This window comes from Parasteatoda tepidariorum, chromosome 6, assembly GCF_043381705.1.
Source record: "Parasteatoda tepidariorum isolate YZ-2023 chromosome 6, CAS_Ptep_4.0, whole genome shotgun sequence".
NCBI classification, from domain to species: Eukaryota; Metazoa; Arthropoda; class Arachnida; order Araneae; family Theridiidae; genus Parasteatoda; species Parasteatoda tepidariorum.
In genome coordinates, this window is record NC_092209.1 from 3,675,967 (window position 1) to 3,688,835 (window position 12,869).

The 12,869-nt window shown below is 33.3% G+C and overlaps 2 protein-coding genes across 2 annotated transcripts in view; both read left to right on the plus strand.

Moving 5' to 3' along the window:
- LOC107438901 (uncharacterized) overlaps nucleotides 1-6,854 on the plus strand; it is a 36,631-nt gene extending 29,777 nt beyond the window's left edge. The window contains exon 4 of the mRNA XM_071181922.1: nucleotides 5,855-6,854. Within this exon, the coding sequence (XP_071038023.1) occupies nucleotides 5,855-6,808 (954 nt within the window). The 3' untranslated portion in view covers nucleotides 6,809-6,854. The remainder of the gene's footprint in view (nucleotides 1-5,854) is intronic.
- Nucleotides 6,855-9,020: 2,166 nt separating this feature from the next.
- On the plus strand, nucleotides 9,021-11,803 carry LOC122268316 (single-strand DNA endonuclease ASTE1-like; the record flags this gene model as incomplete). Its single annotated transcript, XM_043046349.2, is given in 1 exon segment — nucleotides 9,021-11,803. A coding segment is annotated over 1 exon segment (1,834 nt), but the record flags the coding sequence as incomplete, so codon positions are not given.
- Between the last annotated feature and the right edge of the window lie 1,066 nt (nucleotides 11,804-12,869).

Consider the following 12,869-nt stretch of genomic DNA (forward strand, 5'->3'; position numbering starts at 1 on the left):
TGTGACGGGTATATAATTAAAGAATATCCAAATTGAAAGTTAAAGTTACATTTTATTTATTACTAATCATTATACATATCAATAAGGAGAAGGAGGACCACACTTACCCATAGCTGCTCGTATTGAGAGGCAATCGGACTGAGGAGACTATTGAGAGGCAAATTCTCTTTCTGACCAACTCCTCTTTTTTTGGAGTTTATTTATATATATTATTTTAAGGGGTTAAACGTGGTCTCGTGTTCTTATCATGCATCCGAAGGTCGACAAATCAATCATCTTGTGACAAATTTCTAGAAAGTTAAAAGTTCAACTGACCATTCGATTGCGAGATGAGAGCACGGGATCTTAATCAACTGTTTAATTAACAAGTTTGACCACGAGAATTGTCACGAGGCAACGTCGTGACAATTATGTTACACAGAAAATATATATATTTTTTTAAGGGGTGGGATGAGACAATTTTTAAAATCTCTTTATGGACGAGATCAGTTAAATGTCATATAATTGTTTTTCCGTATCGTAGTTTGTTATTTGAAAATAAAGTTCAAATTGACAAACGATGAAATATTAAATTTTCATAGCTTCGTAAATTAGTGAATTTTTTTTTTATTTTAATAAAAAAAAATGTGTTGGTTTTTATCAAGGCATTTTTGTTGTCTTCTTAAAGCAAAAATTTAATTGGGTCGTGGAGGTACGAAATTTTCCCACCAGCCTTGGAGAAACGGGCTAATATGGATTGATTTAAAAGAATTGGTTGATCGGATTTTTTGGATCTATTATTTTTAATGAAGCTTCGTTTGATTATTAAAAAGATTTTTTTCTAAAATTGAAAAAGTAATTTAAATTATTTATTAATTTATTTCGCGTCATGCATTTTGAATTTTCTACATTATTATTTGTGAAATTACCGTTTAATTTTTTACTAATATCCTTATTATTAATTACTGATATTAATATTTTTAATATAAAGGTCAATTTTATAACAAAAAAAATATTTTTAATAAAATTGTATTTTTATGCAAATATAATAAAAATAATAATGTGCACCGGTTACTGCTAGGTATTGCAAAAGATACTAAAAAGTTTAATAAAATGAAAATTAATTTATGTGAAATACTAAAAAATCAAAGCTTGCATTTTTTTTTTTAAAAAAAAGGAAAGTAATTATGGCTTATGATACGAAACTAGTGGTAGTCCAGGACTGGTCAGTAATCACGTAACAAAATTAATACAAACATACCTATATGAAATAACAATGATGAGGAGGTTGTTGTGGACCTAAAAAAATTTATCGTTGATGCACAATGTAGAGATTCAGGTGCAGTCAAATAAAAAAAAAACTATTACGTTGTTCACCACAAAATTCTTTATTTTTGAGGATTTGAAGGATTCTTAGAACTTAGAACACAACATCACACATTTCCTTGAGAAAGGAGATTTTGGGAATACATCTTATTTTTGGTATACTTTTGAAGCGATGGGCATCTGGAGCGGAAGACATAAAAAAACTCGTCAACCAATGGAGGCGTGTCTATGGCGGATACCGCATCCCAAAAAACGGAAATATGAAGATTTTCTCTTACTGAGAGGAGGCTGCAAGCAAGTTGTTCTGGCTAAGCATTAATGGCGGGAGTCAGACAGAAAAAAACATGTTACGGATGGCAGATGGGTTTTTGATGGAAGCCAGCGTTCAAAATGTGGCGGTGACGAGAACACATCAATGGCGATGAGGACGCCATGTTTCCAACCAAAACAAAATTCCACACCCCAGGGAGGAGGGAAATGAAACTCCGTTGAGCGGAGAGCTGCAACTTCGCCGGAAAATAAAATCGAATGCTAATGAGCTGGAACGCTGGAAATAGATGTAATCTCGGCTTTTGGCGCGAAGCACCACTTACCGAACCTTCGAAAGTAAAAAGTCCTCATTTGAATAGGCATAAATTTCAAAATGAAATTAGATGAAAAGTTCATCAAAGCAAGGTGCTGTGGAGGTCATGTGAAGATATGTCTTGTAGGCTGTGGAGAACCACACTATTTCTGAGTCTCTGGGAGGAGGGAGCTAAGCAGCTTAACAAGCTCTTCGTTTTGTAAAAGTTCTTTCATTTCCTTGAAGAGAAGTAGGAATCTACTGGTTGCATCAGTAGACTTTTTAGGTTGATCACTTTTTCCTTTTGAAGATTTTCTGGGTCTTGCACCACAGCCCGAAAAACAGGCCGGGTGCTCACCATCACAATTGATGCACTTCTTAAGAGAGGATCTGGGTTTCGTACACAAGTACGTAAAGTGAGATTCGGCACATTTCATACAGGCTGGTTCGGTTGCTGGACATCTGCGTTGGGTATGGCCGTACTTTTGACACCGATAGCAATGTATTTGAAATCGTCCTCCTCTAAATCTTTCAACTTTAACTGTTTTCACTAGCATTGAACTAATGTTGAAGATATTTCTGTTGGTGGGCGTGTCCATTAGTATGATGAGGAAAAGTGGGAGGGGCCTAAGCTCCTGCCCTCTTCTTCTTTTAAGCTGCACTATTTTCTCAGGTCTAAGTCCAAATTCAATGAGATATTTCACTATGACTGGAATTTCCGTATCAATTTGAAGTCCTCTAATAAGGGTTTTAATCTTTTGTTAGGAGTAGAGTCCTTAGTAATGGTGTTAGAAGTGGTGGGCTCTACCGGAACGGTATTCTCCACATACTGGGTCCACTGGGGTGGCGGAAGCAGCAACTGGGTTTGGGCTGGTGGGCTTGCCCTCTGTGTCTGCTAGTGTTGCCTGGTTAACACTAGCCTTGAACTTTTTCTTCATCTTTTTCTCTGGGAGATTAGGAATATCTGAAGTGTCCATCTGAATGGTGGTCTGTGATTGTATCTCAGGCACATTGCTTGGAGTAGTAGAGTCGGTATCAGCATCTAATGAGCATCTGTGCGCTCAGACATTTATACTAAACTGTTTAAAGTCGAAGTTAAATTATTTACTTACTGAAAGTTAAATTTCCTAACTTTTACAAGTTGAGGTGTTCGATCAATATTTATTAAAACGTTATGGTTAAGAAACACATCAAGCACTTGCATGACACGCGGAGATCAAAGATACCGGCAAGCAGATGTCATTCCAAGAAAAAAAGGGGTTGGAAGCGAAAGGTAATTTATAATTTATTTAATCTTTCGGTTAATTTAAGAAATTATTTCTAATAAAATACCATTAAAAATAAATGGCATTTTTTAAAATTAAATATAATATTTCTAACAACAATATAATGAATAAATTATGAAAAGGACAAGAATTAGTAACTCTCATCATGCGTTTCCAATCAAAATAATTATATTCTTTAATAAAGAAATATGCTTCCTTAATGACCATTTTCAACGTTCATTGAGCCGGCCGGCCTGTGTAGGGGGCAGGGAACTGTCCTTGCATCCGAAAGGTTCTGGGTTCGAATCCCGGACAAGGCATGGATGTTTCTCTCTCTCTGTGTTCTATGTCCTTTCTCCTTTGCGTGATTACGTGAATGTGGCCCACCCTATGAATGGGTTAGTGGCAGTGTGGCGTCGCAGCAGTCGAATTCTTGGCCATAGATGGAGCCACTAAATCAAGAACAATCGCATCCCCTCTGCCTAGAAACAGGCACACGACGAAAAAAAAAACGTTTACTTCAGTTTTTCTAAATTTTCATTTCGAAATAATCCATAATTCAGATTATTTGAACTTATTTATATTATTTATTTCAATTTATTTATTTTTAACTTATGTACATACACTTAAAACGAATCCTTAATTAGACTGCATAAGAACTGGCAATATAACTTTCCGACATAAAACCTAATTTTAGATTATTAATGATAAAACGGTGAAAAAATAGTCAGCTTCAAGGCCTTGTTCAATTGCTATTAATTCACTTTTGAAGACCGATGAGAAATCAGGGTTGCGGGAGCCCTGGTTTCTCAATGTAGATGCCTGCGTCCAGTTTACTGCCGTCTGTAAAAAATTTTATGGCATTGTCGGGGATCTTTTTTATGAAGCCAACTGTCAGAGATGAGCTGGAATGGAGACCGGTGAACGGGGTAGTAAAATCGAAGTGGGATTGAGGCAAGATTTTAAGGAGTGGGCCTCAATTTCATTATAAGGCAAACGCAGTAGCTTAGCCTGACTGATGAAGCTGTTTTTCTTAAGTCTTTGATTGTTATTCCTGTTGGGTTCTATTATGCTGACCGTAGCTTGTAAGTTTGTTATAATATTTGGTAAGGTTGGCCTTTCTTCTAGTTTGGAGAGGTTGCAAATTAGCCTCATAGAGAACTACTTCTCTCGGACAGCTGCGTCTTAGTCCAGTAATAATTCTAGCAGCACTGAGTTGAACCTCCTCCAATCTACCCAAGTTGGTGACTGAGGCACAGTTATAAACAGGGAAACCATACTAAGATGGGCCTAATTAATGTCCCCCCTTCAGGTCCTCGATTTCCTTAGGGTCAACGGTCTGATGGACCTTGTCTGACTTCGTCAGACATTTGGAGCTACAACAACGATGACAAATCTTCCCTCCTTTAATTCTGAGAAAGGTTCCTATTTGGTTATTCGAGTTATACAAAAATACATATTAAGTGAAACTTTATTAAAAATAGCTAACTGTTTTTAACTATAATACCCATCGTAAAATTCATTCACTTGCCAATAGTACCCTATTTAATTACTGTATTTTCAAAAAAAGAAAAAAAAACGTTTTGTACTTAAATGAGAATTGAAATTCATCCATAATTTTTAAATCTGGAGAAAATAGTAAAACACAAAAACTAAACTGGCTTCATATTTGCAAAGCATTTTTATATAATTTATTATATTTCTCTCTTTTGATAATTTGCTCTTTTTGAGATAACAACAGTTTTTATTAAATTTAAAATATATTGGACTGGCTGGAATTACGAAAGGTATAATATTGGTAAATAAAGCTAAGTAAGTGACAGAAGGAAAAAAATTCAATGTTTGTGTTTGTCGCGCATATAAAGTTGTCTCATGCTCAAGCGATCAAATTTCACTTATATAGTTTGTCTATGGAAAGAACTCCCCTCGCCACGAAAGCCGTCTGCTGCTATAGAAACAGGAAATAGTGCATTTTAAAGAGGGGAGCATCTTTCTACCTTGATTCTCCTACCAGCCCGACTCAAAAACTGTCTTAAATAATGACCCAACTTACCCTTGAAATAGTTGAACCTCGTAACCATAGTCACCGCCACCACTCCAGACGAATGGCTATGAACAGTTTTTTATATTGTCCACTGAACATGAGCCATATCCATCTACATCTGGAAAATCCTCATACATTTGAGGGTGAATAGGCATTGATTATGTTTCAAAACCTCTACATTACCTGAACACCAATTTCTTATCTTCAATACATAACAATTTTAAACATTCCTAATGCTTATAAGGTTTCAAAGCCTTTGTAAGCATTCGCGATAGCAACGCTCGATTACGCCATCTGGGGAGAGATCCATGCTTTTAACCCTTCCCTCTCCTCCTCTTTTCAATTATGTAGGAATGTGTGTACTACGATTTTCTTTCTTTTTCTTATTATTTTTCGTATTTAATCAATAAAAGTATTTTTTTTTTGTTTCTATTTCTTTAAATTTCTATGATTTTAAAAAATCACGACATTTTTTATAGCCATCAAGTCTTGAGACACTAATTTTTGACATGCTTAAATTGTGACAAAATTATTTATTTCCCCGAAATAAGTTTTTCAATTTTTAACGTAAATATTTTTTACAAAATTTCAAAACACCTCTCCAACGAAGAAAATCTGTAATTTAGACTATATTATATACTATTCGTTATTTTTATACTATTTTTTGTTTATTTTTAGGTGCCTTTTTATTATATGTCAAGAAAAGAGAGACTCCTGCAGCACTTAAAAGACACCAAGAGTAGTAACAATGCCTGGGAGTTTTGTGAATTGCTTAACTCTATAAATAAACTTAATTCGGATAAAAAATCTTTAAATAGTAATTTAATTATGAATCGGCTTAAGGAAATAATTCATACTGAAAAACCTGAATATAGCATGAATAAATTTATCTTGAGGTCCCTAGAGAATAGAACTCATCACTTAAAAGAAGTAAGTAAGCTTATATCTCGGTTTCTTTTGGATATTGATAATTTTGACTGTGAAAAACAGAATTCAGAAGAATATTTAATGCATTTCATTCAAGAATTCCAACGTCTTTTTAATATCTATGCTCGTCCTGGTATGAAATTTTATGGTTTTATGGAATCAATTTCTATTGCTTTAAAGCACATTGCACTGAACTGTACAAAAGACCTTCTAAGAGCACTGGCCAATAAATACCAATTGCATTTCTTCGACGAAGAGAAGAAAAAAATTGGATTTTTAATGGTAGAGGCTATTACACCTATTGAAAAATTTGTATATTATAGAAGCGGTGGTGAAACATACATGAAAATAAAAAGTTTTTTGTTGTTTCAAAGATCCTCCCTTCAGTATTTCAGAGATTTTTTTGATTCATTTCCTGTTGATGAAACTCCATTAAAACATTTTGATATGAACAGGATAGATTTGTGCATCAAGAAATTAGATAGGAATATTGATATTATGTGTGAAAGTGCTGAAAGTTGGGCTGAAGAATCGGAAGAGGAGGATGAGGATAATTTCAGTCCCTGTGATTACGCAGAACACGATGACATCAAAGAGGATGGCGAATCTATGCCTGAATCGCATGTGTGGTGGGCTAAGTGTTCTCAAACCCTAAATAATTTAAGGATTAATGCATTTCTTAATCAACTTTGTTATAATTCTTGAGCTGTAATATGACTTTCCAATAAAAAGAAATTTTTGTATGTTACAATACTCTGGATATTGAAATTTGTTGTTATGAATATAGGGCTGCCATTGGCGACTAAATCGACTATTTTAAAGCAATGCCCATCAACTAGGGCGACTATTTTAGTAGAAATATGAGCAAAAACAACTAATTTACAATGAGTTGCGTAAAATCGGCGACTTTTTTTTTTTTAGCCAATTAGCGACTAAAATGAAGAATAGCTTCATGAGTTTCCCCCTTCCCCCACTTTTTTTTGCAGCGCTTTCGTTTTATCCAAACTTTATTCTTCCTCTGTCAAAAGCAAGACAGACATGTTTTACCAATCAGACTAATGGAATTGAATTGCTCCTCCTGCTTCAGGAAGCTAATGTAATATCTCTGAAGATTACGTTTTTTCCCCTCTTTTAATTTAAACAAAGTGGCAAAATCAAAAAAAAAAAGGAAAAAAAAAATGCTGTCTTATAGGTCTCGCCGAAAAGTTTCTCCCCTACCTCAATGATTGATGGAGTTGGCGGAGGATCTCTAGTGAAAAAGCTCACCTGCTCCTGTAGATCATTACTCGCCAAATCTTTATGATGCCAAAGGGTTTCAAATGGAAAACCGATTTACCTCGCATTTGAGCGATATAGTTGATTAATTCTTCCTTTAGTCGGAGAGTGAAACTTTTTTGGAGGCGCAAGGGATTTTTAGAGAGAAAAGCTTTCTTATTCTCGTATGAAAAGGGATAAATCAGTAAAAAGTAAAGAAATTTAAGATTTTAAAAACAATTGTATAAAAAATTAGTATCATCTGTAATTCAAGACGCAAGTTTTAAATTGTTAGCTGTTAATTGTTAAAATATTCTCAGAAATAAGAATGATTTACTGTGAATTATTGATAGACGCTATACTTCCGCATGTTTGTGCGAGTAATTATTCAACAGAGAATACAACTATTGAGTAACAATGATGCCCTACAATAACGGGAGAGACATTCAGATTTTGACATTTTTATTAATTTCTCAAGAAATACTAAGAATATTATTTTATAACTGAAGAGATAGTTAGCTCATTCGTAGGGTTTAATTTAGCAATAAAAATTTAGTCGTCCAAGGGTATTCATTTAATTGTCATTAAATTTAATATGGTAGACAAATTTTAAAAAAAAAATTAACTTTACATTTGTATATTTTTTTATAGTATAACACTGAAAAATTAATAGAATAATATTAATAGAATTAGTAGAATAATATCAATAGAATTATCACTCGAGTAACGCAAACTCAGTTCTTAAAGGCCTTTCACAAAATAATTAGTTCTTAAATTAAGGGTTTCCTTGTCTTCTGAGTTGGCTTCCATAAAATAAATAGCAATCACGTGGTATATCTTTTCCCTAATCTACATGATGATTAGTTTGAAGTGGAGACGTGATTATCATTACTTTTTAAAGAATACATTAAATTCTTAATCACTTGTTTAATATATAATAAATATATAAAAACATTTCTAAAATTATGCNTAAGAAAAAGCTTTTAACATTAAAATTTTGTCAAACGTAATGCAAAAGTTGCATTTAGCGCATACGTTATTTTTTTACGTTGATTTTCCCATATTTTCTTAAAAGTTCTCTATTGTTTTCTTCAGAGAGTTCCGTAATGACTGTTCTCAATACACAATTTTGTAATTTTTGTTAAATGTAAAGTCCAATAATATGCATATTAAGGATTTGGACATAAGAAAAATAATCCACTTCATATTTATAGTTATTGACAGGGATGGTTGAAATAAATAAGAACCTATTTGTTTGCGTCTTGGGACACAAATGCTTTCATCTTTTATGATGAACTTTACAAATTCTAAAATAAAGTAGTCTCTTAATTTTTAATAAAGAATTTGTAAACTATGTAAACGAATTTTTAGTGGTTTGGGGAACACAGACATCTATAAAAAGGCCCGGTTTGGTGCCCCGATTGTAAATGTTAGGGAAAAAACTCAAGGTAAATTTTATTATGACTGTTTTTGGAAGCTTTCGAACAACTTCATAACTGCTGAGAATGCGTAACAGTTATTCATGATTGTATGATTAATTTTTCCTGTGCTTAGTAAGTTCCCTCTACACTAATCATGAAAATGGCACAATATGTCTATATGAAGAAAGACCCAGTTGTATGATAATCAAGCAAAATAATATTTTTTTTCTTTTCTATTACAGATACAGCTCTAAAGTTATGGCTTACTTTTCATCATTTAAAAAATGCAATATTAAGCCTATCGTTGTTCTTGATGGAGGTAAAGATGATTCAGATTTACCAACTCAGATAGAAAGATGGAGGCAACGGGTTTCCCGAGTGAAATTCGCATCGGCTGGTAATACTGAAAAGCCATTTCTCCCTATAAATGCCAAAGGGGTTTTTAAAAACACCCTCTTAAAGCTCGGTATTCCACTTGTCCAGTGCGAATTTGAAAGCGATGGTCACATGGCTTCACTTGCGAATCATTTCAACTGTCCTGTTCTTAGCGAAGATAGTGATTTCTATATATTTGATGTAAAATATGGCTACATAAGAACGTCAAGCCTAGGCAGTTGCGATGTACTGACATCTGAGGATAATAAAACCAAATACTTAAGTTGCAAGATTTATCATATAAATAAATTCCTTTCATTTTATCCATCCATTAGCGAAAGCAATTTACCGTTACTAGCTTGTTTGGCTGGTAATGACTTCATAAAATATGAAGATTTAAGACCCATAGCATGGTACTTTTATCCCCAACCAGGGAAGAAGATTGAACAGATTCTAAAATACTTAGGCACTCGCGAATATGTTGAAGTTCTTGGAGACATATTAAATTTAATTAATAAAGAAAAACAAGAAGAGTTTAAAAGATTGTTGGATTGTTCTGTGAATTCTTACAAAATCAAATTTTCCAACTTATCTTATTTATTTGACAACAATAACATGCTGTCGGATACCAAACTACTTCCAACATCGCAATTAGTGGCTCCTTGTGGAACGCCTTTTCCTAAAGAATATGTGCACGAACACAGCCAAGGGCGCTTGCCCTCTTTTTTCCTTTACGTTATCAATTTACATCGATCATTCATGCCTACTCAAGTAGGTGATTTTGTTGACAGAAGTAGCTATAACTGCAGTTGCTTTGTTCGTCAAGTTATTTATGGCATACTTTTTCAACACGAAACTGCGACTACAAACATGAAGGATCATAAATTACTATGTTTACTTGATGTCGATGAATATGATGTAGATAAAGGATTTGAAATATTCTTCAAAACTAAACCTATGTTAGCTCTTCCAAGTGGAAAACCTGTTCCACATTTACATCAAATTAAGCATATGGATAAAACAGCGCGACTGGAGTTCTTAGCAGAAGTTATTGGAATTAAAACATTCTATCTGAAACATTTTCCAGAGAAATTACAGCTTTTGTTTGCTATCATATGTTATTGGCTGCGAAACTGTTCACCTAAGCCTACTAAAGAATTCTTTTTAGCCTTGTTGTTATGCATCACTCATTTTTATGTGTTGCATGAATCAGTTTTAACATATCCTATTTTACAAGACAAAATCGATGCTGATCTTTCAAAGATGTATTATTCTCTTAGAAATATCACATCGAATTCGGCGAAGAAACAAGCCGAATTTGCACAAACATTTCCACGCGACACAAAGATAAGTTTGCAACATCATTTCGATGTGTATGTGATTCACAGCTACAACCAACTTCAAACTTGCTTCAAGTACTTGATGTCATTAAATCAACTCTTAGAATCACCTTTGAAATCTATTAACTCTGAGAGCATCTTTGAAGGCTCAATGTTATGTAGTTTAGCAAAAGAAATTGAATCTAATCCTGAAAGCGACATTTTTATAGAATTGTTCCTAGGAAAAGAAACGGCAAGTCAAAACGTATTCAATATAATGCTGAAAAAAGTTTTTCAAAACATTCCACCAGGTTTTCCTTGGAGGGAAACTCCTAATTGGAATTCAGAAAAATCAAAATTTTTCCGTAAACTTGGATTTTAAAATTATTATTATTATTCATTGCTAACGAACACGAATGTACATTTGTTTTTAAAAAGAAGGTGAAATTTGAAAACTAACTATTTGAAGAACTCAAACTAACTCTCTTATATAATTTTATCAAATACTGTTTAGATTGTTATAAATTTTATTGTTGAACCATACTAACTTTCAAATTTGCTGTCATCTTAATGTACCCCTTACTTGATATCTTATTTTAAATTGCTTACACGATATAATGTTTGAAATTTAATGGGGACAAGATTAAATTCAGCACCTTATTATGGTTGCAGCAAATTTTCACCGCATTATGGTACAAAGTTATGGTTCAACGTTGAACCGATTTTATGAGAGTGTGGAATTAATTTCTGTTGCTTTACTGACATTCTTCAAATATTTTTATGGCTCTGGAACAATTGTTTTAAACCTTGAAAGTGACAAATAATTTTACATTTAATAAAATATTTATAAAAAATTTATATGTAAGTCAGTATCAATGGAAATAAATTGAGAAAAAATCCTTTTTAAAAGAAATGTTCAAGGTGAATGCTTTTTTTTATATTCAAACGCATAACTTTCGGTGAAAAGTATTTTCCATCATTATTTTATTTAATAATTGATGTTGAGCTACCTATCCATTTTTGAGCTTATTACCCTCACTGTTCATCTCCGTAGACTTGTAACCTTTAACCCAATGTAGAGAATCCTGAATCTTGGACTCTTGTGAAGGACTTTTTGAGGAAAACATAGCCCTATATGCGTACATAAAGAATAAAATCAGGAAAATCTCTTTCGTTTAGTCAGACAGCAAGGTCGTGATTCTAACCCATTAATGATCCATCTAACGGAAGCTTATTTCAACAGTCGGCATTGTGGCCGGTGCGAAACAGGAGTTGAATTCGACCCCGAAGGCGAGCACTCTATCCTCAGAGCCACAGCGGATCAAAATTTTCTATCGGCAGTAATTTTTCTCATTGCTAAGTTAAGTGAGTGACAGATCTAAACAATTTTACATTTTTCCATATTTTGGAAAAATTGTAAAACGCTTATATCTAACAAGAGATCCGGTCGGAATTTGTTTCTTCCGAATAGGAATGATCGTAAAATGTTCGGAATTCTTCTAAAGATCAAATAAATTTTTTTGTTTTAACAAAAACAGTTTTAACAAAATGTTAAACATTCTGCGAAAATTGGGAAGAAAGTGAGACTAAATGTGAGAAATATTCAGAAATACAAAAATTATTACAACGGGCAAGCTTTAATGAGAGGTATAAGTGGTGACGAATTCAATTTTAGTAAAGCAATTCTTCTCTTCGCATGGTATGCGACGAAGACCATGCGGGCACGAAGACGATGAATGTATAAGATACGAAGCAGACAGAGAAGAGGTTGATAGCTCATTAATGTTTCACAATAAGCCTATTCATTTGTAAATTGAGAGTAGCTTATTTTCATCGTTAAGCACAGGAACATTTTAGTTAAATTTTTTATACTTTTTTTTGTAATATATTTTTGTTTTTGTGTACCTGGAAACTTCGCGATGCATAATTAGATTCTTTATATTCTAAATGGCTTCATGCCTGTCTTTGTGTTAAGTAAGAAATGTATAGAGAAAGAATTGAAATCTTTGTGGAAGAATTTTGTGAAAAAATATGGATTGTGTCACTTAAGAGAATTTATATTTGACGGGCTTGGCTTGCGCGAAATAGAATGGGCAGAACAGTTGCTAATGTTAATAAATGCCATATTTCAGCAACCAATCAGGATCGAGTTACCCACACTACGTCACTTCCAGGTATCCCATTGTGTAAAAAAGAAAAATACTATTCCGACTTACTTGTTACGCGTAAGAAAATGTTTTTTACTTAGTATCAAGTAAAGTTTCCAAAGTTCTGAATAGAATGAGAACAAATCCAAACCAATAGGATAAAATAGTTTTTTTTTTAAATTATAAGGTTTTATTCGAAAACTTTTTTTTATCAAAACCTATTCAACAAACAGTAAAGATAGTTCAAAAA